General features: G+C 47.1%; 1 protein-coding gene and 1 long non-coding RNA gene across 3 annotated transcripts in view; one reads left to right on the forward strand and one right to left on the reverse strand.

Annotated features, from left to right (window-relative positions):
* The window catches only part of KLHL18 (kelch like family member 18), a 48,700-nt gene extending 37,623 nt beyond the window's left edge, over positions 1 to 11,077 (forward strand). The window contains exons 6-10 of one of the 2 annotated variants that reach the window (XM_049777354.1): positions 744 to 880; positions 2,426 to 2,663; positions 7,483 to 7,587; positions 9,593 to 9,704; positions 10,357 to 11,077. In XM_049777354.1, the coding sequence (XP_049633311.1) occupies positions 744 to 880; positions 2,426 to 2,663; positions 7,483 to 7,587; positions 9,593 to 9,704; positions 10,357 to 10,743 (979 nt within the window). In that variant the 3' untranslated portion in view covers positions 10,744 to 11,077. The remainder of the gene's footprint in view (positions 1 to 743; positions 881 to 2,425; positions 2,664 to 7,482; positions 7,588 to 9,592; positions 9,705 to 10,356) is intronic. The other variant, XM_049777355.1, reaches the window with a different exon arrangement.
* LOC126014133 (uncharacterized) overlaps positions 1 to 21,620 on the reverse strand; it is a 36,229-nt gene that overhangs the window by 4,762 nt on the left and 9,847 nt on the right. The window lies entirely within an intron of this gene.

The following is a 21,620-nucleotide window of genomic DNA, read 5'->3' on the forward strand; positions in this document are numbered from 1 at the left end:
CTCATTATACTGACTGCGGAGATCTCTCTCAATTCTGAACATTTCTCAAGACTTGTCTTAAGGACAAGCATAGTGGTCGGGCATTTGTCTTGCCTGCAGCTGAGCTGGGACAGACCCAGTTCAATCCCCTGCATCTCCTGAACCTGCTGGGTATGGCCCAAAAATCAAAACCAAACAAACAAACAAAAAGACTTGGTTCCCCTGGGTTCTTTTGAGACCAGACCTTTTTGAAAACTTCTCTTCCTAGTTACCCATGCAGTTGTCAATGGGAGACTCAGACATAGAAATGCAAATGGGGTGGGAGGTCCAGAGAATAATACAGCAGGTAAGAATCTTGCTGCATATGAGGCTGACCTGGCTTTATCCCTGAGAACTGTCAGTTGTGCCCCCCCCCCAAAAAAAAAAAAAAACCCACAACAAAAAAAAAAAAAGAGAAAGAAATATAAATGTGTGGTCTAAGAGATAATAGAGGCAGAAGTAAGCAAGTAAGCCCTGCAAACCACTGGCTTTAACCAACGAAAGAAAAAGGAAGGAAGGAAGGAAGGAAGGAAGGGAGGGAGGGAGGGAGGGAGGGAGGGAGGGAGGGAGGGAGGGAGGGAGGGAAAAGAAAAGGAAGGAAGAAGAAAGAAGAGAGAGAAAAAGAAAGAAAGAGAGAGAGGAGGGAGGGAGGAGAAGAAAAAAATAGCTGAAGAAATGCAAATGTGGGCCCCCATGGGGAAGACACTTCTTACCTTTTATTCCAGAGACCTGGTGGATGAAGCAAAGGACTATCACCTCATGCCTGAGCGCCGGCCGCACCTGCCAGCTTTCCGAACTCGGCCTCGATGCTGCACATCCATCACTGGGCTTATTTATGCTGTGGGGGGCCTCAACTCAGCAGGTACCTTGCAACTCTACTTTGCAGAGCCTGCTGTCTTTCTTCTTTTTCTTTTTTGGGGGGGATTTTTGGGCCACACTCAGTGGCGCTCAGGGTTTACTCCTGGCTCTGTGCTAAGAAATAGCTTGAGGACCATATGGCATGCTAGGGATCAAACCCAGGTTGACCGCTTGCAAGGCAAATGCCTTACCCACTACGCTATCTCTCTGGCCCCCACCTTCTGTCTTGACTCTGGATAAAGACCACCAAGCAACCCAGGAACTAGCTGTGTTCCGCTCTCACTTTGTCACCAACAGACCAATGTCTGTTGAACGTCATTGAGTCAGAATATCAGTGTTAAGGAGGCCTTTCAAAGCCCCTGAGGTTCATTTTCCTGCCTTCTAGAGAGGACATTGGAGAATATGTTCACACAGAATAAGGACTCAGACCCCAATTCCTGAGCCAGAACTCTTTCCCTAATCACATACAGTCCAGCATTTCCACCCTGGATGGGATGGAGTCAGTAACCTGGTTCAGTTACTCACTGGGTTTATCACATTGAGTCGGAGGGAACTTGGGGAAGACTCTGAGAATATCCTTATTGGAAGGATTCTCCAAACATGGCAGGTCTGCCACTATCAGTGAAACTTGAACTCCACACCTTCTTCCTCTTGGGAAATGCACACACACGCTTTATTCCCGTCAGCATAAATGGTGCACGCCTCTGGCAGTGTTGAGGTGGGAACTAACCTGCTGCTTCTTAACTATAGATAATTTGGAAAGTGAAAGCCTCAACCTGTGGTTGCTGGAGGGTGGGATGGAGAGACAAAGTCACTGGCTGGCTAGTAAGAAGTCTGATGGGACTCAAGTCCTTCCCTCTAGGCAAGCCTCCTGCTCTGGGGAAATCCCTGGCCTTCATCTCTGGCTTGAAGCAGCTCATTGGAACTTAAAGCAATCCTCTGCTCAAGTAAATACCTCCTGGTTCTGATTGTCCTGAAGAAGGAATAAGGTCTGGGGCTATCTGTTGTATTAAATATTAATTATATAGTCCTTGGGGTGCATGGAGGATGGAGAGGCCTTTCTCGGCCAAGCCCGGCGCCTGCAGCCCCTTTGACCTGCAGGTCTGTAGGTATCAGGATAACAGCGTGGAAATGACCCACAGCAGTCAGATGAAGTTTCAGGAGACATCCAGCTTTATTACAAGGCTCTACCCACTATGTGGCTTCTAAGTTAAGCTTTATTCAGCGGCCTCCATCAGCTGCCCTGCCTCCCTCCTGCTTCTCCTCTCTACCTCCTGAGTCTTCCTTGCTGAGTTTCCTTCTCACTCCTCCCCCAGGCCACTACAATTACCAACCACAGACCCCTCCCAGCCATGGGAGGGTCTGACCATCCAGGTAAGATTAGCATTTAGCCTTGGAGAGGGGTAACAGCTATGGAGGCTTAAATTGTTTTGTGGACCCTTGCAATGCACTGTGGGAAGAGCTGCTAGCTCAGGTCAAGCTTTCCCTGCATGCGATGCCCATCAGTTGTGATGTAAGCCAGTGGTCTCATTGGTTTTAATTTGAGTAGCAAACTTCTATGCAGGTGATTCCCTGAACGTGGTGGAAGTGTTCGACCCGGTCGCCAACCGCTGGGAGAAGTGCCATCCCATGACGACAGCCCGCAGCCGCGTCGGGGTGGCTGTAGTGAACGGGCTGCTCTATGCCATCGGAGGGTATGACGGCCAGCTTCGGCTGAGCACTGTGGAAGTCTACAACCCAGAGACGGACGCATGGACCAGAGTGGGGAGCATGAATAGCAAGAGAAGGTATTCTGGAAGCCATTTGTGCAGCACAAGCACACATGTGAGCCTCTGGGGAGCATCATGCTAGATGAGAGATGAGCAGGGGCACACTCTAAAGTAAAACAGCTGTGTGGCCTGGGAGTTCCTGCAGCCAGGCCAGCCACTGCCAGCACCTCCCGGGAGCCAGCCCTGCTCAAACCTTAAGTACCTGCCTTGTCTTTGAGGAACTTGGGGAGACAAGACATGGACCTGTGGAAGTTGTATTGTTATGTAATTGCCAGATAAGGACTGGAAATGTGTGTTATGGAAGATTCAAGGAGGGAGAGAAAACTGGATTGGAACATCTGGAAGATTTCAGGGAAGAGGTGGGATTAAAGTTGAAACTTGGGAAATAAGTAGACTTTATTAGTGGGAATCCAGGGTGTTTTTCTTGAGACTTTATTTCCCCCAGGATCTTCTGCCCAGAAGTAGATGAACCATAGTACCATAGTAATGTTCTTTACTTCAGCTCACCACACATTCCCCCAGGTCTGAACATGTAGGTCATTGGATGTAACCAAGTTTATATGTCACTTAAAACAGTCTAGCTACTTGTTTTTTCCATCACTTGCCTGCTCATGTTTTCTGAAAAGAAGTGTGTGTGTGGGGGGGGGAGTTTTCAGATTTATCTTTCTTAAAACAATAGTGACAAGGGGCATTTTTGCCTGTGTCAGACTTGTGCAATTGTGGCACATAGTTGGGTGGTGGGAGCTTGAAGCAGGAGGGCTGACTACTCCAGGACGTAACAGGATAAGTCCTTCCATCTTCTGCCCTTGCTGAGACCTCATGGTATCATGACTCTCTGATGTTTATCTTCTGAGACGGAGATGAGAAAAGAGAGCTTAGGAATAGAACTCAGTAAAAAAGCATAGAAATGTCTTTATAAAGGAGGCCCTGGCTTGGATCCTGGCTTGTACGCATACAGGCACATACAATTGCATGATATTTTTTTGGTTCGGTTGGTGGTTTTGTTTTATTTTATTCGGGAGCCACACTCAGCACTGCTCAGGGGTTACTCCTGGCTTTGCATTCAGGAATTATTCCTGGCAGTTCTCGAGGGACCACATAGTATGTCCAGGGATCAGTCGTGGGTCAGCCTTGTGCAAGGCAAGCGCCTTAGTGCTTTACTATATTCTGGCCCAAGAGATTTTTTTTGGGGGGGTGGGGATGTCACACCCGGCAGTGCTTGGGTTTACTCCTGGCTCTGCACTCAGAAGTCGCTCCTGGCAGGCACGAGGGACCAAATGGGATGCTGGGATTCAAATCACCATCGTCCTGGATCAGCTGCTTGCAAGGCAATCGCCCTACCGCTGTGCTATCTCTCAGGCCGAAGAGATTTTTTTTTAAGAGGGGCACTTTGCAAGCCACTTCACCAATTGTTCTCTAAGGATTTTCAGTTTTGTAATGCTTTAGTGTAAGTATATGCCTCACAAATCACTATGGCCGTGCTTGGGTGTCACTGCATGGTAGAAAAGGGACTGAAAAAACTTGTGATGAGGAAGAAGGGTCTGTGGAAGTCCTTTGCCATGCATGTGTAAGTGTCATGCCACTATATGCATGCTCCACACTTAGCATCCTTGATATGTAGCCTTGAGCCAGAAGGTTTCTGTCTTTGATCCAATAAAACCAGATTCATGAAGAGTTCAAGTAGGTTGTTTGAGAAGAAGGTAAGATGCTTGTGGGGTCTGCTTTTCCCTGGGTGGTGAATCACTCTCATGGATCTTCCACCATCTTCACCTCAGGTGCTTCCACTTCCTGCTCCGTAGAGACTGCGGAACTTTCTGGGGCCTCAAGTGACTCATTGCTTCACATCCCAACAGTGAATGCCTTTTTCCGCTTTGACTGCCGTTAGTTGCCCTTCCTTCTCTTTGTGTTCTGGGCCGCTTTCTGACTAATGACACTGGACTTGGAGTGTTATCTGGAAGAAAGTCTTCTGGGCTTTCCTTCTTCTCACTATGATTAATGCTATGTTATTAGTAGTAAGGGCCTTGTTCTTTGCCAGCCCCTTTAAATTACAGACTGCCCTAAAATGTTCCTGATCCCTTCAATCCTGACATCCTCTTTTTTTTTTTTTTTTTTTTGGTTTTTGGGCCACACCCGGCAGTGCTCAGGGGTTACTCCTGACTGTCTGCTCAGAAATAGCTCCTGGCAGGCACGGGGGACCATATGGGACACCGGGATTCGAACCAACCACCTTAGGTCCTGGATTGGCTGCTTGCAAGGCAAACACCACTGTGCTATCTCTCCGGGCCCTAATCCTGACATCCTATATGACTTTATGTTGGTGACAGTCTCCTTCCTGCCATCATTTTCTCCCTTCTAGTCTTCTAGGCTGCTTCCATGGAACATTCGCTCATGGATCATTTTAATCCACACTGATCACATTTCAAACTTTGGTTCTTTGCCTTTGACTCGTTCTCTATAACTTAGTGGGTAATTTCAATTATGTGATACTTCTTAACTCTCCTATTGTGTTTTTGTTTATTCGTTTGGGGGAGTTCACTCAGAGGCTACTCCTGGCTATGCATTCAGAAGTCACTCCTGGCAAGCTCAGGGGACCATATGGGATGCTGGGATTGAACCCAGGTCAGCCAGATGCAAGGCAAATGCCCTACTGGCTGTGTTATCACTCTGGCCCCAATATTCTCCTTTTGTTATTTCTTCTATTGGTTCCTATATTATTTCCTGTACTTGTTGTTGTTTAGTTTTTGTTTTTGTTTGTTTTTGGGCCATACCTGGTAGTGCTCAATGCTGACTTCTGGTTCTGCACTCAGAATTATTTCTGGGGACCATATGGGGTACCATATGGGGTGGACCCAGGTTGTCTACATGCAAAGCAAGCACTCTACTATCACTCTGGCCCTGATTCTTGTATTATTTCTTATGTTTGCTTCTCAAAGGATATGCCTAGTGAAATAGTGATCTTCCCACAGTCCTTGCTTAAGGCAAGTTCTTTTTTTTTTTTTTTTTTTTTGGTTTTTGGGCCACACCCGTTTGACGCTCAGGGGTTACTCCTGGCTATGTGCTCAGAAATCGCCCCTGGCTTGGGGGGACCATATGGGACGCCGGGGGATCGAACCGCGGTCCATTCCTTGGCTAGCGCTTGTAAGGCAGACACCTTACCTCTAGCGCCACCTTCCCAGCCCCAAGGCAAGTTCTTTTTCTCCTTCAGAAGTTCAGGTTTTCTCTCTCTCTCTGTTGTTGGGTTTATTGGGAGTGGAGTTGGTTTTCGTGTGGCCACACCCAGCAGTGTTCAGATATTACTCCTGGCTCTGCACTTAGGGATCACTCCTGGCACTGCTCAGGGGACCCAGTGGGAGCCGAGGATCAAACCCGGTTTGGCCACAAACAAGGCAAATGTCCTACCCACTCTGCTATCACTCCAGCCCTGTTTTTTTTTTTTTCCCCCTCTGGTTCAGGGGGCCTGTTATTGTGTCCCTTACAGAGATGTAGTATGACGAATTTGATTTGCTGTGTACATTTGAAAAGTGCTATGAGGCCAGTAGACCTTATTTTTCTGTTAGATGCTCAGACTTGTTTTTAATTTTCTTTAGCATTGGGTTTGAAAACAGCAAATCAAACCAGGCACTCGTGTGTTAATTTCTCAAGAGGCTTTGTTTATTATAGAGGATTAGGTGATTACTCCAAACTCATGATCTTGGATATTAAAGCTTCATGGTGAATAATAACATGGGAGTTGGGCTGGGCTTGTCTAATTTAAATCCCAGCATGCTGCTCTCTAGAAAATTTTTGAACCAGTGAGCTTTTAAAAAGAGCTGTGCCTCCTCATCTTGTATAGTTGGATCTGGCATTACTTCCATGCAGGGTGTGGGGTGGACAGAAATAGAATATCTGACACATATAATAAGTTCACCATGAATTGAAGTGTTGCAATTTTTCAACACCCACTCAGACAAATTAGGGGCCATACAGGGCCACACACATAATGAAAAGACACGTGGAACGTCATAGTGAGTTGAATGAGAAAATGATGGTTACCCAACAGCATGTGGAGGACTTTTTCCATACAATGTGCCGCACTGGGGCCGGGCGGTGGCGCTGGAGGTAAGGTGCCTGCCTTGCCTGCGCTAGCCTAGGACGGACCGCGGTTCGATCCCCCGGCTCCCATATGGTCCCCCAAGAAGCCAGGAGCAACTTCTGAGCGCATAGCCAGGAGTAACCCCTGAGCGTCACAGGGTGTGGCCCAAAAACCAAAAAAAAAAAAACAAAAAAAAACAATGTGCCGCACTAACACTGCTAGGAACACACTAATGAAAACCCCTTCCAGGAGCTCCTCGCTTCTTCGATGTTTCCTCTGGGTACCAGATTATAGCATCGTAGACAAGAGCTCTGAGTGCCTCTCGGAGCACTAATGTGTGACATCAGAGGGTATGTGCCATATGAAAGTCTAATGAAAGCCTGGTGGATGAAGAGATGAGTGAGTGGATAGCACAAGTGCAGTAATAAAGAAGCTACCCTGTCAATGGGGCATGCAGAGAGAATAATTTTGCCGATAGATTTTTGAGGAGAGGGAAGAATTTGGCCTGGGCCTTAGCATGGGATGACAGAAGAATGTTTCAGACAGATCAGAAGTTGACGAGGTTATTCTGGGCAGTGTATGGAAGCCAGAAGAAGCACAGGGCAGCTTCTTGGCCCGCAAGTTGACATGTTTGCTGAGTTGCAGAACCTGGGAGTTAGATGTGTTCTGAAGAGAGATAGTTGATTTGTTTTTCTGTGAGCATGAGGGGCTGCTTCAGGATGCCTAAGGCCCATCTGGACTGACAGTTCTGTCTGTCCGTTTCAGTGCTATGGGGACAGTCGTGCTTGATGGACAGATCTATGTATGTGGTGGCTACGATGGCAACTCCTCTCTCAACTCTGTGGAGACCTACTCACCTGAGACGGACAAGTAAGGATTCAACTCCCCTGGGCAACCGAAACTTGATAACCAGTTCATAATCACCTCAACTCATGATATTTACCTTACCTTTTTTTTTTTGGGGGGGGGGTTACACTTGGCAGCACTCAGGGGTTGCTCCTGGCAGGCTCGGGGGACCATATAGGATGCCGGGATTTGAACCACCGTCCTTCTGCATCCAAGGCAAATGCCTTACCTCCATGCTATCTCTCCTGCCCTTGATACCTTACTTTAATCATATTTACTAATTCCTATTTAAAGTGAATGATGAGGTAAAATTTTAGGACCAGAGGTATAGCACAGTGGGTAGGGCATTTGCCTTGCATATGGCTGACCCAGGTTCAATCCCCAGCATCCCACAGAGTGCCCAAAACCTGCCAGGAGCAATTTTTTTTGTTTTTGTTTTTGGGTCTTGGGTCACACCGGCAGTGCTCAGGGGTTACTCTTGGCTCTACGCTCAGAAATTGCTCCTGGCAGCCTTGGGGGACCATATGGGATGCCGGGATTTGAACCAGTCCTTCTGCATGCAAGGCAAACACCCTACCTCCATGCCATCTTTGCAGCCCCTTGCCAGGAGTAATCTCTGAGTGCAGAGTCAGGAGTAATCCCTGAGTGTCGCTGGATATAGCCCAAAAATAACAAAAATTTTAAAACAACTAATTCTTAGAACCTGTTCTCTAATGGTTTGTATTTTCTAGCTAAAACAGCCCATTTTAGTGGAAAAGTGGAGGGGAAAATAAATGAGAAAGGCTGAAGCGATGGTACAGTGAAAGGGCATTTGTCTTGTATGCACCTGACCTAGATTTGGTCCCCGGCATCTCATAGTCTCCCAAGCATTGCCAGCAATGATTCCTGAATAGAGCCAGGAGTAACCCCTGAACACCTCTAGGTATGGCCAAGAAAAGAAAACATTTGGGGCCGGGTAGGTGGCGCTGGAGGTAAGGTGTCTGCCTTGCAAGCGCTAGCCAAGGAAGGACCGCGGTTCGATCCCCCGGTGTCCCATATGGTCCCCCCAAGCCAGGGGCGATTTCTGAGCACATAGCCAGGAGTAACCCCTGAGTGTCAAACGGGTGTGGCCCAAAAACCAAAAAAAAAAAAAAAAAGAAAAGAAAACATTTCTCATTTCTCAGAGTAGATCAGATATGATTGGGAAAAAATACAGATTTTTTTATATAAGCTTGGAGAACATTGATGTGTATACCACCATAGTCTTTATCTTTCTTTCATTGAGGATTGAATAAACTGAACTCATTTTATATACCACCCATCTCCATCTTAGAGAATTAGTTTGTAGAATATTCTTTTTGGTGGGGAGGGCCACACTAAGCAGTGCTAAGGAGTTACTCCTGGCTCTGCACTTAGAAATCGCTCCTGGAAGGCTTGAAGTACCATATGAGATGCTGAGGCTTGAACCTGGGTTCGTCCTGGGTCAGCAGCATGCAAGGCAAACGCTCTACTGCTGTGCTATCACTCCAGCCCCGACATGATGAGTTTTATAAATAAAGAAAAGAGTAAAAGCAGAGAGGGGGAAAGAACTAGGGATAAAAGAGGTCTTGTTTGGGACTTGCTGGCTTTGAGTACCTGCAGAGAAGGCCAGCTACTGGTCTGAAGCTTGGGTAAGAGGCAGCCGGCAAGAGTAGTTTGCAGGGGCCGGGCGGTGGCGCTAGAGGTAAGGTGCCTGCCTTACCTGCGCTAGCCTTGGACGGACCGCGGTTCGATCCCCCGGCATCCCATATGGTCCCCCAAGCCAGGAGCAACTTCTGAGCACATAGCCAGGAGTAACCCCTGAGCGTCACCGGGTGTGGCCCAAAAACCAAAAAAAAAAAAAAAGAGTAGTTTGCAAAGGTGATGGAGAAGGACCAGGAAAGAGGTGGAGAGGTTGTCCAGAGCAAGAAAGGGAACTCGGAGCCATTCACCCAACCCTTTCTGAGCAGTTTTGGGATAACAGGAATACAGAATTTCATGGTCCCCTTCTACTTTTGGCTCTTTCCTGAAGGTGGACAATGGTGACCCCGATGAGCTCAAATCGCAGTGCTGCTGGGGTCACGATATTTGAGGGCAGGATATACGTGTCGGGCGGCCATGACGGTCTGCAGATCTTCAACAGTGTAAGTCCGGCTCTTCTTGGGCAAAAGACATACAACTCCTTCCATCTCTGAAAGTCACTTTTGAAAGAGTTATTCTTTAAGCAAAGTGTCAGCCTTGTGCCATTGCTGGCTAAAGCATCTAGGGAGGTGTCATGCCTAGAATTCTGAGTGTGGGAACCCGTGTACACAATGAACTGGCATGCTACCCTGCTCAGTTCTCTGTCAATGCTCCATGGGCTTGTGTAATTCTGCCCCTACTTGGGTAGACACACCGGGTGCATTTGCAAAATTATATTCTTGTGGAGTTTGAGTTTGAAATTGCCTTTCTTCTAAGTAAACCCTTAAGAGCCATCAAGTGGCAGTTCCTTGGAATCAGGTGGTGCTTTGGCAGCCCACACCGCAGTGGCATTTCGGAGGCCCCACTGTGGCCCTCCGTAGTAGTGCTCCTTGGGCAGTTCCTTCATGTGTTGCCTGAGATAGGAACAAAAAGGGTCAGCTTAGCTGATGGCTCCCTTGTCCCCATGAGCCTCAGAGCAGCTGAGGAATCTGAGCATTAGAGCTAGAGCCAGACCCTGGTGGAGCTCCAAAAGGGGAGTGGGAGCTCTGGGAGGTCACCGTGAACTGTTGTTTGGACACTGACCATCCTGTACCTCTGCCTTTCTCCCCGCTGCAGGTGGAACATTACAACCACCACACAGCCACTTGGCACCCCGCAGCGGCCATGCTCAACAAGCGCTGCCGGCATGGCGCCGCCTCCCTGGGGAGCAAGATGTTTGTGTGTGGGGGCTACGACGGTTCTGGCTTCCTCAGCATCGCCGAGATGTACAACTCGGTAGCAGACCAGTGGTGCCTGATCGTCCCCATGCACACGCGCCGGAGCCGGGTCTCCCTGGTAGCCAGCTGTGGGCGCCTCTATGCCGTGGGGGGTTACGACGGACAATCCAACCTAAGTTCAGTGGAGATGTACGACCCAGAGACGGACCGCTGGACATTTATGGCCCCCATGGCCTGTCATGAGGGAGGGGTGGGAGTCGGCTGCATCCCTCTACTCACCGTCTAAGGCAGAGGGGGAATGCAGAAGGGTAGGGATCGGGTACACAGAGGCACTTTCTCCCGGGCACAGTCCCTCTGGGGAGGGGCAGTGCACCAGAAGATGGGGTGAAACACAGGCTCGCCCAAGATAGTGCTTTCCAGGTGCTCAAGTCTTCCATTGCTCTGCTGCCCTGGTGACCTTCATATCCTAGGTCAAGAAGTACAACATGGGGCAGAAGCCCCAGCGAGTCCCGAAGCTGTTGGCACAGGACAGCTTTCCTGGTCCACACATACACAGGTTCCATCCAAGAATAGCTCCCACCTCCATCACACTGTGGGCCACCCGCTTGCCATCAACGAAGCAGTGGACTATGATGTGCACTAGATTAGCTGCAGTAGCTGAGCCCACAGGAGACTGGGGTGTTCCAGGGAGAAGAAGGGCACGCCACAATGTTCCCCCTGCCTATGGCGAGGCAGCCACAGCAGCGGGCTGGCTGCCATCAAACACCTCCTTCCATCTTCGTGTCCTCATTGCAGGGGAAGCAGGGAGAGCCTGCTTTTTCTTTGTTCAATTTGGGAATTTCAGTGAGGTCTTTTTCATCTGATTGAGGAGTAGCAGAAGAAATAAGATACTTGAAAGAAACAGGGCAAGTTCAACAAACACTTGCAAGGAACTGGAAAGAGAAGAACATTTTTATAAATTAGGTTGGCTTTTTTTGTTTTTGTTTTTTGGTTTTTTTTTTTTTTCAAGAAGAAAACTTAAAGACACTAAAAATAAATATGTGTTCAGATGGGAAGCCACCCCACACAGAAAGGGCAGTTTCTGCTCCTTCATTCGGAGTCCAGGGTCCTGAGGCCTCACCTGGCACTTGGGGTGACCTCTGAGACCTGATATATTCAGAATCCATGTGCCCTTTGACCGACCAGTCATGTAGCAAGGTGCTCATAGGATTTGTCTTTACACCCACCGTAAGAGGACTTTTTTAATCATAGACTTCATGAATTCACCAGAACTGCCACTTTCGTAGGTGGGGTGGGAGCTCCCCACTCATTGCTGGAGGCTCCAGAAGTCCCTGTGATCACCTCCCACTGCTACCATGACACCCACTCACACCCATTCCACTCGCCTTCCTTATTTGACCTGCAGGAAATAGCAGGTCTGGCCAGAATCTCACTTGCCCTAGTGTCTCCCTTGATAACTTCCCTTCTTGTAATACTCCCAGAGAACATTGATCATTTGTACCTCTAGAACCTAACCAGGGACATGGGTCTTCCACCAGCCATTGGCTGGCTTGGTCCGGTAACCTCATCTGTCCTGCCTCCCCGCCCACTACTCCATCCATGCGCCAATTCCAAGGGTCTGTTCTCTTTTGTGCTGGCCCTTGGCAGACTGACCAGCAAGGTGGACTTTTCCATTCAAGTGAAAATGACCATGTGACATAAAGAATTAAAGACTGAACGACTCTTTTGCTGCTGCACAGAACCGATTTTATATTCCTTCCACTGATCTTTGTGAATGACCTTTGAAGAGACTCCAAGCTCCTTCCACCTTCCTGGACGGGGACCTTGACGTAGCAACGTGGGACCCAAACAGGAAGACATTTCCTATTACCAATGCACTGGGCAGTGAGAGCTGCTGCTGCCAAAATCTGGTTTTCCAAACTTCTTCCAGTAGAGACTTAAAAGAGGATATGATTCCTTTAGCACAAGACTGTCTCTTAGGGTGCTGGTTTCCACCTGTTGATCTCCTGTCATTGCTGCCCGCTTGGGATGGCCCGGAAGCATGTTCAGAAAGGCACTGTGGTGCCTGGGACAATTCTCCCACCCCAGGCCTATAAGGTTTACCAGTGAGTGCAATCGCCATGTGTCCAGAGAGAAGTATCATTGTTAGCTGCCACTTAGGATCTGGGCCTCCACTCCAAGCACTTGAAAATGATGTTTGATGTTTCCTTTTTTTTTTTTTTTATTTCAGAAAACTTAACAGTGTGATAGAGGTTGGGCTTGTTTTCGAGCTCCAGCATTTCTCCCGCCCCTTTGGCTCCCAGAGCTAGACTTTAGAAGGGGTTCTTAGTTCCTGTTCAAAAAAAAACAAAAACGTGTGTAGCAGTGCTTGTCTTATTATTATAAGCCCCTTTTGTGAACTTGAAACAGAATTGATGAGCCTGGATTGTGATGGTGTCAAGAACCAGATGGGGTTCAGCGAGCCAACCCCACTGGTCCTTAGGATGATGGCCCAGCTTTTTTTTTTTTTTTTTTTTTTTTTTTTTTAATATACCTTTGGGAATGAATAGAACATTTCTCTTGATATGTTGCTCTTGGAGTAGCATGATCCACTCTGACCTCCTGATATAGAGGTCCCATTGCTGCACCAGAGACCAGTTTTTTCAAGATGAAATCAGTGCTTTGCTGTAAGCTCTGGGCACAAATGAACAAACTGCCATTTTCACTTTCTGCCATTGGTCCCTCAATCTGATGGGGAGTGACTGTAAGTGGGTGGCTTGGTCCCTTCCCAAGTAGCACCATGAAAAAAGGGATGGGGCTGGATTCATAGCACAGTGGGTAGCTTGCCTTGCACTCGGCTGACCCAGGTTTGATTCCGGGTATCCCATATGGTCGCCTGAGCGAGCCAGGAATAATTTCTGAAGAGTAGAGCCAGGAGCGCCACCAGGTGTGGCCCAAAAAATAATAAAAAGTGACAGAGCCAAGGGTATTGTTATAAGGCTATAACGGAGGCAACACAAGCTGTGCCCAGTGGTGCTTGGGATCTAACCCAGCTCTGAGCTGAGGATGGTGATATTCACTGTCCTTGAGCATTTTTCCTGAGGTCTGGCACAGAGCCTTCTTTTCTGGGTTTCAGCTGAGATCAAAGCCAAGATAGGAACGAAGGGTCAACCTTTGCATTGGCCACTAGAGACGTGATTCGATGAAATTCTCTCACCACCAATTTATTGTTTTCCAGAAAATCTTGTTCCCTTTTATTTATAGAACGCATGTCTTTTATGTTAAGAAACCAAAGATCAATAAAAAAAAAAAAAAAGTACACTCCTGATATCTTTCGGCCATTTCCTGTTTTTTTTTAAACTTTTTTTTTTTTTTTGGTTATTGGGCCACACCCGGCGGTGCTCAGGGGTTACTCCTGGCTGTCTGCTCAGAAATAGCTCCTGGCAGGCACGGGGGACCATATGGGACACCGGGATTCGAACCAACCACCTTTGGTCCTGGATCGGCTGCTTGCAACGCAAATGCCGCTGTGCTATCTCTCCGGGCCCTTATTTAAAGTTTTTAATTAAAATTATTATATTTATTTTGGCTCTTGGGCCACATGCAGCGATGTTCAGGGCTTACACCCTGGCTCTGTGCTTAGGAATTTCTATTGGCAGGGCTCAGGAGACCATATAGAGTACCAGAGATGGAACCCAAGTCAGCTGTGTGCAAGGCAAGCACCCTGTCCACTGTACTAGCTCTCCTTGCCCCCATCCCCGATTTATTTGGTTTTTTTTTAGCTCTTAGAAGTAAATTATATTTCTGTTGTAATTCAGTGAAAAAAAATATATAGGGGCTGGAGAGCTAGTCCAGTGAGTAGGGCAATTTGCCTTGCATGTGGCGGACCTAGGTTCTCAAGCACCCAGTCTGGTTCCCCACCCCATCTGGATCCCTGAGAGCAGAGCCAGAAGTTAGTCCTGAACACAGATGTGCCCTGCAAAAAAAATCCCCCCACGCAAAAATTATATGTACTCAACAAAGTGAAAATATTCCTATTAAAAATAAGAGAAAACCCTGATATATTGCATAATCAGTCTCTGGAGAGATGTTTATTTTCTATAGTTTGTGTATTTTTGTTTCTGCTGAAAAATATGAGAAAAGGCATTAATGTGTTGCTGTTCCATTTGCTCCTGTCCATATCAGTTCTCTTGGTTTTCCCCTTTCCTTTTCCCACCATTTTAAAAGAATCCTTCGGTTTAGTCTGGTAGGTCTACGGCCAGAGCAGTAGTACAGGAGGTAAGACCAAGGCCATGTAGGGCCATGTGGCCACTTCAGATGTCATCTTCTGATCACAGAACCAGGATTAATCCCTGAACATTGCCTGGTGTGGGCCTTCCGTGTCACCATCTCCACCAAAAAAGAAAAAAATAGATCCATTTATTGCCGGAAACCAAAGCCTCCAGCTCCTTTTTTTATACTCGGTGTCAGAGCTTAACTGATGCACATAAAAAGACACTGGAAAGTTTTTAAGCACAGATTTATTTGTAGAGTCCTCCCCAGAGAAATATTCCCTAGGGCTGGGATGCAGCTCAGGCACTGCAGTACCAACTGCTCTCCTTGGTGGTTCCCATGATCTCAAAATGCAAAACTAAGCTCCTGTGTCTGTTCCCACTCTCCCAAATGTGGCCACATTCCAGACCTTCCTTCTTGGGATCATGCCCTGAGTATTTTAACTGTAGATATTAGAGAACTCCTCAGTCACATCATTTTGAAGTCAGTATTCATTCATGATTAATATTCTTGAATTAATACCAGAGATTGTACCCCAGGCTTTCACATATGTAAGGCATCTTCGACCCTGGCAGATGGGTTTTCTAGTTTGGGAGGGTCTCATTTGCATATACATTTGCAATCACAATTTCATACCCAAACGTTGATTCGCACAGGTCCTCTTGGTAATCCCCCGAAGAGTAGGTAGTGTGGCAGCTCATTTTGCATAAAGAAACTGCCTCAGAAACTCCTCACTTGTCAATTAGTTGTTAGTACTGGAAGAATTAAGGCCATCTCTGTACACGCATGATTCATTTCTACAAGAAAGACAGGATTTTGTCCTCCATTTACTGGGCTGTCGACCCATCACCTCGCTCAGTGTGTGGAGGTCTGTTGACGAGTGCTGTGATGGCCTTGGAGAAGCAGAATATGCAGAGAAGGAAAGAGAAGAAATGTTGGCATTATTAGAAACAGGCATCTCTACTGAAACAGGAAGCCAGACTATGTGCATGCCCTTATTTGTTTTGAGACCACATCTGGCAATGCTCAGGGTTTACTCTGGGCAGGCTTGGGGGACTATATGGGGCACAGAGGATTGAACCTCGGTCAGCCCCATGCAGGGCAAGTGCCCCTATAAAATGACCCTTAACATGTACATTTACAGGTGCTTGCTTGAACCCCTGGGTCAAGAGTGATCCCATTGCTTTTAATAGACTCACCTGCTTGTCTCCATGTTCTTTGGATTCCTCTCTCCTCACACTAAGCAGTCAATTTTACTCCTCTTCCACCCAAAGCCAAGTACTAACCATTTTTTTTAACTGCTTACAGTAGTACATTATGTAATCCATTACAAGGGAATTACATAATTCTCATAAAAATGATCACAGGCTTAAATATTTCTCATTTCATTTCTAATGGGAGACAGTTGCTTTCCCCTCTAATGGAGCTTGGATTTCTATTGAGTTCTTTCTAGGTTTGCAATTCTAGATAAATCCTTAGCTTCCTTGTGTGACATAGAAGGATGTTTCTCCACACTTCAATTTTCTCTGGGATCTCAGATGTTCTTCCATCAGTAGAGCAACTCAGGTTAGATTAGAGGCCAGCCTTTGCTGGTCTTTGACCATCACATCAGATAATGGCCTGTTTCTCTCTCTCACTCTGAGTCTAGAAGGTCAACAGCTTAAGTATCTAGGATCAGCGTGTGGAAGACAAACTACTATGTTGTTTGAAGTTTTAGGTTTATTAGGTTTGGGTTTTTTTTTTTTTGTTTTTGTTTTATTTGCTTGGTTTTAGTTTGAGGCCAAATCCAGCAATGTTCAGTGTTACTTCTGTCAGTGCTGGATAGACTCTGTGGTGTCCAGGGTTCTAATATGGGTGCCACAATGCAAATTATGTATGTCAAACTCCCTGAGCTCATTCCTCAGCTGGTGATTTAGTTTCCTGAACTTTATTTTTTGGGGAGATGGAGGGGGCATACCTGGCAGTGCTCAGGGGTTGCTCCTAGCTCTGCACTTAGAAATCGCTCCTGGCAGGGTCTGGGGATCATAGGGGATGCCGGGGATCGAATCTGGATCCGTCTGGGCTTGGCTGCATGCAAGGCAAATACCTTACCGCTATGCAATCGCTCCAGTCCAAGTTCTTGAATGTTAGAGCTGTCAGATCTATTCTTATTGAAAGGTCACCATCTCATACTTCCTGGTCTTCCTTCATTTTACATCACGGACTTTTGGAGAGTTTCATTGAGGTATAATTTACAGACCTCAGCCTCCACCCATCCTAATTATGCAGTTCAAGATTATTAGTAAATGTTAGGCAAACATTACCAAATATATCCCTTATTAGGGCCTGGGCCTGGGTGAAGAAGTCTGAAGCAGAGATATCACAAAGATCAAGAAAAGAATACAGCAGGTAGCCCTATCATGTTTGCCTTGCATGGGGCCAACCTGGATTCAATTTCTGGCATTCCATATGATTCCCCAAGTCCACCAGGAGTAATTCTGGAGTTCAGAGTCAGGCGTAACCCCTGAGCACCACTGGGTGTGGCCCCAAAACAAAAAAGTAGTCCTCTAACCTGGCAACCCTTAGATTTCCCCACTCTCACAGTACTCATCTGACTTTTTTTTTTTAGGGGGGAGCATACCTGGTGACGCCCAGGGGTTACTCCTGGCTATGCACTCAGAAATCATTCCTCGCTTGGGAGACCATATGGTATGCTGGGGATCGAACTGAGGTCTGTCCTGGGTCAGACATGTGCAAAGCAAACGCCCTTCCATTGTGCTATCGCTCTAGCCCCCAGTACTCATCTGTCTTGTTTCCCATTGCTCATTCAAGAACCCTGGATTTGAGTTCAAGGGGATGAGTTCAGGGACAGGGTGGGTGAGTCATTCAACACTCACTTTCTCCGGTCACACCAGGACCAACTTCTGTGATCTAATGAGCTCTATTTTTCTCTGCCTCAGCACCATCCCTCAGTGCAATGGCCTAACTCGTCTCCTTGCTTGCACCCTTGCACCCTCTACTGTTTGTTGCCAGCACTGCAGAGAGAGTGAAATTGTAAAGCTCCAGGTCAAACCAGACCCCCCCTGCACAAATCTCTTCAGTGATTCCCCTGGATCTTGGGGCCCAGTCTCTTGTTAGAATAGCTGAAATAATTTTGGGGATAGAACGATATGTGGACCCCAGAAATGAAAGCTAAGTGGCAAACAGACACTTCATTCCTAGCAGAGAGCACTCCTTTTTATTTGTTTTTATTTTTATCTAGGTTTTTGGGTCACACCCAGCAGTGGTGCTTAACTGTTATTCCTGGCCCTGGGCTCAGAAATCGCACCTGGCAGACTCAGGGGACCATATGGGATGCTGGGAATAGAACTAGGGTCTGTCCAGGGTAGGCCGCGTGCAAGGCAAATGCCCTGCTATTGCTCTGGCCCCCTATTTGTCTTTAGGCCACACCCAGAAGTGCTCAGGAGACCAGATGGGGTGCCAGGAATCAAACCCAGGTCAGCTGTGTGAAGGCAAGCACCTTACCAGCTGTACTATCTGTCTAAACACCTAGAATCATTTACATCTGTCAGATCCAGCAACTTGGTTGAAGAGACAACGAGATATACTCATTTTGTTTTTTTTACTTTGCCTACCCTTCCCTTTGTTGATACAGTGGCAGTCGGTGGGTGTTGCACATTTGTTTGGGGTACACCGAGATCACACTTCCTCGCTCCTAGATAGTAACCTACACCGAGTGTGGCAGAAGGGACAAGGAAGGGGTGCCTTGGAGCTAGCTCAGTGGGTTAGAGAATCTACATTACAAGCATAAGGCCCCAAGTTCAACAGGCATGATCCTGGCAGCTTTATGGTCTGTTGTCCAGCACAACTAGCAATTTCCAGCTACCCCATAACAAGATGTGTGGGTGTACCCCGACTGAAGCGGTATCCCTGACTAGCACCACAGTCTGGCACATGTGAACCTAGTCATCATAACAATGAAGGGGGAGGGCCGGGCGGTGGCGCTAAAGGTAAGGTGTCTGCCTTGCCAGCACTAGCCTAGGACGGACCACGGTTCGATCCCCCGGTGTCCCATATGGTCCCCCAAGCCAGGAGCGACTTCTGAGCGCATAGCCAGGAGTAACCCCTGAGCGTCACAGGGTGTGGCCCAAAAACCAAAAAAAAAAAAAACAATGAAGGGGGAAATAAAATTAATTTACTAAAATATAACCAAGGAAGGGGAGAAGTTCCAATCCCATCATGAGGATCTTGCTGGTTGACCTGATCATCCAGTACCATGCCATGAGGAGTAGGCATTCAACATACACATTTAATCTATGGAAGACTCCATTTATTAAAACCTCTAGAAAATTCAAACTAATTTGTGTGATCAATAGTTACCTACGGACAGCAGAAGTGGGGGAAAGGGGTATTAGGATAGGAAGATATAGAGACAAAGGGGTGTGAGGAAATTTGAGAATGAGGGCTAAATCCACTATCTTTTTTTTTTTGGTTTTTGGGTCACACCTGGCAGTGCTCAGGGGTTATTCCTGGCTCCAGGCTCAGAAATTGCTCCTGGCAGGCACAGGGGACCATATGGGGCGCCGGGATTCGAACCGATGACCTCCTGCATGAAAGGCAAACGCCTTACCTCCATGCTATCTCTCCGGCCCTAAATCCACTATCTTAATTGCAATGATTGTTTTTTAAATACATACATAGAACTTACCAAAAAAGGTATTTTGAATATGTCTAAGTGTGTCAATTACAGCCCAATGAAATTTTCTCTCTTTTTTTTTGTTTTTGTTTTTGTTTTGTTTTGTTTTCAGATCACACCCTAAGTCCGCTGTGTGCAAGGCAAACGCCCTACAACTTGTGCTATCTCTCAGGCCCCCCAATAAAATTTTCATTTTAAAAAACAGAATGGGGGCGCCGGCGAGGTGGCGCTAGAGGTAAGGTGTCTGTATTGCAAGCACTAGCCAAGGAAGGACAGCGGTTCGATCCCCCAGCGTCCCATATGGTCCCCCAAGCCAGGGGCAATATCTGAGCGCTTAGCCAGGAGAAACCCCTGAGCATCAAACAGGTGTGTCCCAAAACAAAACAAAACAAAACAAAACAAAACAAAAAACAGAATGGGGGACTGGAGCCATAGCACAGCAGGTAGGGCATTTACCTTGCATGCAGCCAACTCGGGGTCAATCCCTGGCATCTCATATGGTTCCTTGAGATTTCTGAGTGCAGAGTCAGAAGTAAACCCTGAGTGCTGCTGGGTGTGACTCCAAAAAACAAACAAGCAAAAAAACAATGGAAGAAAAGCATAGTATGGTAATATTAACCAAAGACAATAGAGACAAAAGATGGGAGGATTAGTCCATGGTAGGAAGATTGCCACTAATAGAGGAAAGAGCAGGTAGGGCAAAGAAGGAACCACTGTGAGATGCCAGGGATTAAACCCAGGTCAGCCTCATACAAGGCAAATGCCCTACATGCTGCACTCTAGCCAACAATTTTATTTTTTGCTATAGGAGTCACACCAGCAGTGCCAGGGGCCACCAGTTACCAAGAGTCCTAGGAGTGGGAAGGAATCATTTGTGTGAGGGACCAAACTCATGCCTCACATATGCTAACCATGTTTATTTTCTGCCATTTGAGCTACAGTGGTGCCATGTCTGCATTAAAAAAATCTGCATGTGTGTTTCTGAGTTGATAGGAGTGGAATTATATTCCTGTGGCCATTTGTACATATTTTTCCTCATCACTCTTGCCTCTGTGGACCTGAAGACTACTAAACCATGAGCTGAAAAGTTTTTGAAGACTGGGAGCTCTCAAAGTTCTGGTTACATTAAAGCATTGGGGATACAGCTTTGTGGCCTCTGCAGACCTTTAGTTTTACCACCAATGGTAGGCCTTAAGCCTCCTGGAAGTGGAGCTGTGAAATTCTGTAATTCCCTTGGCCAAGGTGCTGTGGCTGGGGCCAAGAAGAGTCTGACAGAGATCTGGAAGTTTCCTTTTAGAAGTGGAGGTGAGGGGGGCAGATAGTAGTGGGTAGGGCACTTGCCTTGCATGCGGCCAACCCAGGTTCTATATCCAGAACTCCAAATGGTCCCCCAAATTACTGCCAGGAGTGACTCTTGAATGCAGAGCAGTAGTAACCCCTGGGCACCACTAAGTGTGGTCAAAAAAAATTGAAGGTCATTAGGCTGGCGCTATAGCACAGAGGGTAGGATGTTTGCCTTGCATGTGGCTGATCAGGGTTCAATCCCCCAAGCCTACCAGGAGTCATTTCTCTTTGGTTTTATTGTTTGTTTGTTTTTGGGTCACACATGGCAGTTCTCAGGGTTACTCCTGACTCTGCTCTCAGAAATCACTCCTGGCAGGCTCAGGGAACCATATGGGATGCCAGGGATAGAACCTGGATTGGGGGCCTGGAGAGATAGCACAGCGGCGTTAAGCAGCTAATCCAGGACCAAAGGTGGCTGGTTGGAATCCCGGTGTCCCATATGGTCCCCTGTGCCTGCCAGGAGCTATTTCTGAGCAGACAGCCAGGAGTAACCCCTGAGCACTGCTGGGTGTGACCCAAAAACCAAAAAAAAAAAAAAAAAAAAAAAGAACCTGGGTTGGTCCTGGGTTGTCTGCATGTGCAAGGCAAACACCGTATTGCTGTGTTATTGCTCTTACCCCTAGGAGCCTGAGGAAAGAGCCAGGAGTAACCACTGAGCACAGCTGGTGTGGCCCCAAAACTAAACAAAACAAAAAATTGGAGCTCAAGCAAACAATGATACACATAATGGTGCTGTCTGGGATGTTGGTGTGTCCTGTGGGGGCTGTGACAGTTTATGGTCATCTCAAGTGACCACCATTTCTCTCCATAGGGAGAGAACCTGAGGATCTCAGTTTATCCTACTTAGCCTAGATCAACTATTTCCAACCTCCCCAACAGTGGTCACTTTTTGC

The sequence above is a fragment of the Suncus etruscus genome, chromosome 7 (genome assembly GCF_024139225.1).
Source record: "Suncus etruscus isolate mSunEtr1 chromosome 7, mSunEtr1.pri.cur, whole genome shotgun sequence".
Classification (NCBI taxonomy): domain Eukaryota; kingdom Metazoa; phylum Chordata; class Mammalia; order Eulipotyphla; family Soricidae; genus Suncus; species Suncus etruscus.